Source organism: Helicoverpa armigera, chromosome 25 (genome assembly GCF_030705265.1).
Source record: "Helicoverpa armigera isolate CAAS_96S chromosome 25, ASM3070526v1, whole genome shotgun sequence".
NCBI classification, from domain to species: Eukaryota; Metazoa; Arthropoda; class Insecta; order Lepidoptera; family Noctuidae; genus Helicoverpa; species Helicoverpa armigera.
Genome location: NC_087144.1, coordinates 1,121,860 through 1,125,689, shown reverse-complemented (window position 1 = coordinate 1,125,689; position 3,830 = coordinate 1,121,860). Strand labels below are relative to the sequence as shown.

The window sequence follows — 3,830 nt, the reverse complement described above, 5'->3', positions numbered from 1 at the left end:
TAATATAAAATTTCTCTATCCTACCACGTTTGTGGTTGTGTTCTCAACAGCTCTCCGTATGAGAAGCAGCTCATCCTCAGATCGACACCCGCAGCCTTCAGTGTGTGCCCTTGAGACTTGTATTTTTTTTTTCATACAATATAAACTAAAGCAGTTTACAATATAACAAACTTATACAATGGAAAACAACAATTTCATTCAATTAGTCTTCTTCTTCTTCTTCCTCCTGCCCTGTTCGCAATTTTATTTGGTGTCGGCGCAATAAGTCTTCCGCTTCCATTTTTCCCTGTCACTCGTCATACTGACACTCACTCCCTTCCTATTCATGTCATCTTTCAGGCAATCCATCCATTTTTTCTTAGGTCTAATGAATATAAAATTAATTAAAAAAATATATTACTATTTATCAGAATCACATCTTCTATGTGGGATGACTTCGGAATATGTTCGATATCCATTTACTGACTGGGCCGGGCTGGCCAGGTCGCTAGTGACACTCCCGTGGTCCACGCGCGAAAGCGGGACACAGGCGCTGGCAGCCAGCGTACAATTTTCAATTTCCTCGAAACAGATGGTATGGGCGTCATTCCATTTTCAGCCTTTTCTAGACAGTTTTGTACTCTAAAAAGTACTTCATTAGATACCTCACTTGGAGAGCATTTCTGGATCTCTTGTTAAATGACCGTTATCAGCCGATAACAGAGGAGTGGCGTTGCACTTTTTTCGTATTTGCATACCGCCAATATATTTTTTTCATTTTTGACTAATTTAGTAATTTAGTTTTTTTTTAATGGGTTTTCCCACAATGTTGGTGATAATGAAGGTCTGCTTGTGTAGCCAGGTTCAATGTTTCCAAGGCTTTTAGTAAGCAGAGCCTGATGAGCCACTTTCGAGACATTCAAAATGAATGGATTAATTAATTAATTTAATTTTATATATATATTTTATTTATTACTTATGTATTCAGATAATGACAGTTTTCATTCTGCCAATGAATCCTTGGATGGTGATGATAGTTTTTGTTCTTTAACCGATACGCTTGGGGATACTCTGAGAACACAGTTTAATCAATCGGACAAGCTGTTTAACGTGTGTCATATAAATGCTCAAAGTGTTGCTAGTCACTACAGTGAGCTCTTTGAGACTTTTTCTAATATGAATGTGCATGCCATTCTGATTTCCGAGAGTTGGCTCAAACCAAATCTCTTGTCCACCTCATACCCCCTTCCTGGTTATGTTCTCATTCGGAATGATCGGCTTGGTAGAAGAGGGGGTGGCGTGGCAATATACCTTCGATCTGACTTTTCTTACAAAGCCCTGGCTGCCTCTCCTAGTCATCAGGCTTGTGCGGAATACCTCTTTCTGGAGGTTTCTGTTAAAGGAGCTAAAGCCGTCGTTGGTGTTGTTTATTGCCCCCCTTCTGTCGACTACTTCACTGATTTTGAATCGGTTTTAGAATCGATAGGTTCAGAGTATGCACATTATATCATCATGGGCGATTTCAATACAAATCTCCTTGCTCCTAATTCTCCTCGATCCCGTAAACTCCTTCATCTTGTGGAATCATCTAGTTTACACATTTTGCCCTTGCAGGCAACTCACCGATCTACAGTAGGTGATGATTCCTGGCTGGATTTAATCCTTACTTCCGACCTTTCCCTTGTTTCCTCTCATGGTCAATTTATTGCTCCTGGTTTTTCTCATCACGACCTAATTTTCCTCTCCTACATCCTTAAACCTCCTAAGTCCAAGCCTAAGGTTCTGCATAGGCGTTGCTTTGCACGTATGAACGTAGATCAGCTTCTCAATGATGCTGCTGAAATTGACTGGACTCCATTGATAGAAGCTGACTCAGTTAATGATAAGCTTGAAATTTTTAACAACCGGGTGAACGTTTTGTATGATCTCCATGCACCCGTTAAGAGAGTTAGAGTAAAACGTCCACCAGCACCGTGGATGACCGAGCTTATTAAGATAGCAATGCGTAGGAGGGATCGTGCGTTCAGGAAGTTTAAGAGGGACCGTACGGACGAAAATTGGGCTCAATTTAAAACTGCAAGGAATCGGTGTAATCTTATGATACGTAACGCCAAACGCCGCCATATACTAAACAATATCTCTACTTCTTCTTCTGCTAATATCTGGAAGTTCCTCGGAACCCTCGGTATTGGCAAATCGCGACATTTAGACCTACCTAACTCGATTAGTTTAGACACTTTAAATAGTCATTTCTGCACTTCTTCCAATTTGGATAATGTAATCAAGCAAGCAACTCTTAACTATATTGCTGGTCTATCGCGTCCTGACATCAAAACTTTTAATTTTTCACCGGTTGATGAGGAAGAGGTCAAAAAAATTATCCTATCCATTAAATCGAAAGCGGTGGGCTGTGACAATATCAGTCGCCAAATGATTATTTCTATTCTAGTCCCAATTCTTCCTGCTATCACCCACATTATCAACTTTTCCCTATTCTCTGGGGTTTTTCCTTCACTTTGGAGGAAAGCGTACGTCTGTCCTCTTCCTAAAATTTCTAATCCAACTCTCCCCAATCATTTCCGTCCAATCTCGATCCTGCCATTCTTATCCAAAGTGCTAGAGGCTTGTGCCCATAAACAATTCGCTCGTTTTGTCTACGAAAACCAACTTATGAGCCCATTTCAATCTGGATTTAGGCCAGGCCACAGCACTTCCTCTGCCCTTCTCAAAGTGACTGGCGATATTCGACACGCCATGGAAGACGCTAAGCTGACAGTGTTGGTTTTAGTCGATTTCTCAAATGCGTTTAATACCGTCAGTCACGATATCCTTTTATCTATCCTGTCATATATCATGGTCTCTTCCGATGCATTGGACTGGTTTTCTTCTTATCTTCGGGAGCGCCAGCAGTCGGTTCGGGTAGATGAAGTCTCGTCAACCTGGTGTAATTTGGATGCTGGCGTTCCTCAAGGCGGCATACTCTCACCCCTTTTGTTTGCAGTATTCATAAATTTACTTACTCCTGAGCTTCAGTGTTCGTATCACCTCTATGCCGATGACTTGCAGTTATATCGACATACGACAGTTGATGATTTGGTTGACACGCTCGATAAGGTTAACGCAGACTTGGCGGTTGTGAAAAATTGGGCGGACAGGTTTGGAGTGGCAGTCAACCCTGGGAAATGCCAAGCCATCATTATTGGTGGCTCGAGGAATATTATCAGGGTGGATACTTCCAGCTTGCCGCCAGTAATATTCAATGGTATGACAGTACCTTATAGTGGCAACGTCAAGAACCTTGGCTTACAAATGGACACCACACTGAATTGGCAACCACAAGTCGCAGCTGTCAGCCAAAAAGTCACTAACATACTACGGTTCCTCTACCGCCTGAAAATTTGCTCCCGCCCAGTGTGAAAGCGATGCTTATGCGAACCTTAATCTTCCCCATGATCGACTATGGTGATGTGTGCTACTATGACCTGAATGCAGATCTGCTCAACAAACTTGACCGGCTTCTCAATAATTGCATTCGATTCGTTTTTAATCTTCGCAAGTACGATCATTTGTCAGTGTATCGAACGCAGCTCAGATGGCTACCTATTAGGCAGCGTCGTGAGGTGAGGGCATTGACTACTCTTTTCTCTATTCTTCACACTCCTACTTCACCTTCTTATTTAACTTCTCTTTTCAAATATCTTGGCTCACATCATGACAAAAATTTACGCTCTTTCAACAATCGCCTTCTACAATGTCCTACACATCGTTCTGATATCATACACTCTTCCTTCTTTGTAAAATCTATTCTTCTCTGGAATGAGTTACCTCTGGAGATCAGGATGGTAAATACC

The 3,830-nt window shown here is 41.7% G+C and overlaps 1 protein-coding gene across 1 annotated transcript; it reads left to right on the top strand.

The window, feature by feature from the left end:
- The first annotated feature begins 936 nt into the window (after positions 1 to 936).
- On the top strand, positions 937 to 3,396 carry LOC135118779 (uncharacterized). Its single transcript, XM_064041649.1, has 2 exons — positions 937 to 2,164; positions 2,981 to 3,396. Exons 1-2 carry the CDS (start codon positions 958 to 960, stop codon positions 3,394 to 3,396), a joined length of 1,623 nt encoding a protein of 540 aa, XP_063897719.1. The 5' UTR covers positions 937 to 957.
- The last annotated feature ends 434 nt before the right edge of the window (positions 3,397 to 3,830 follow it).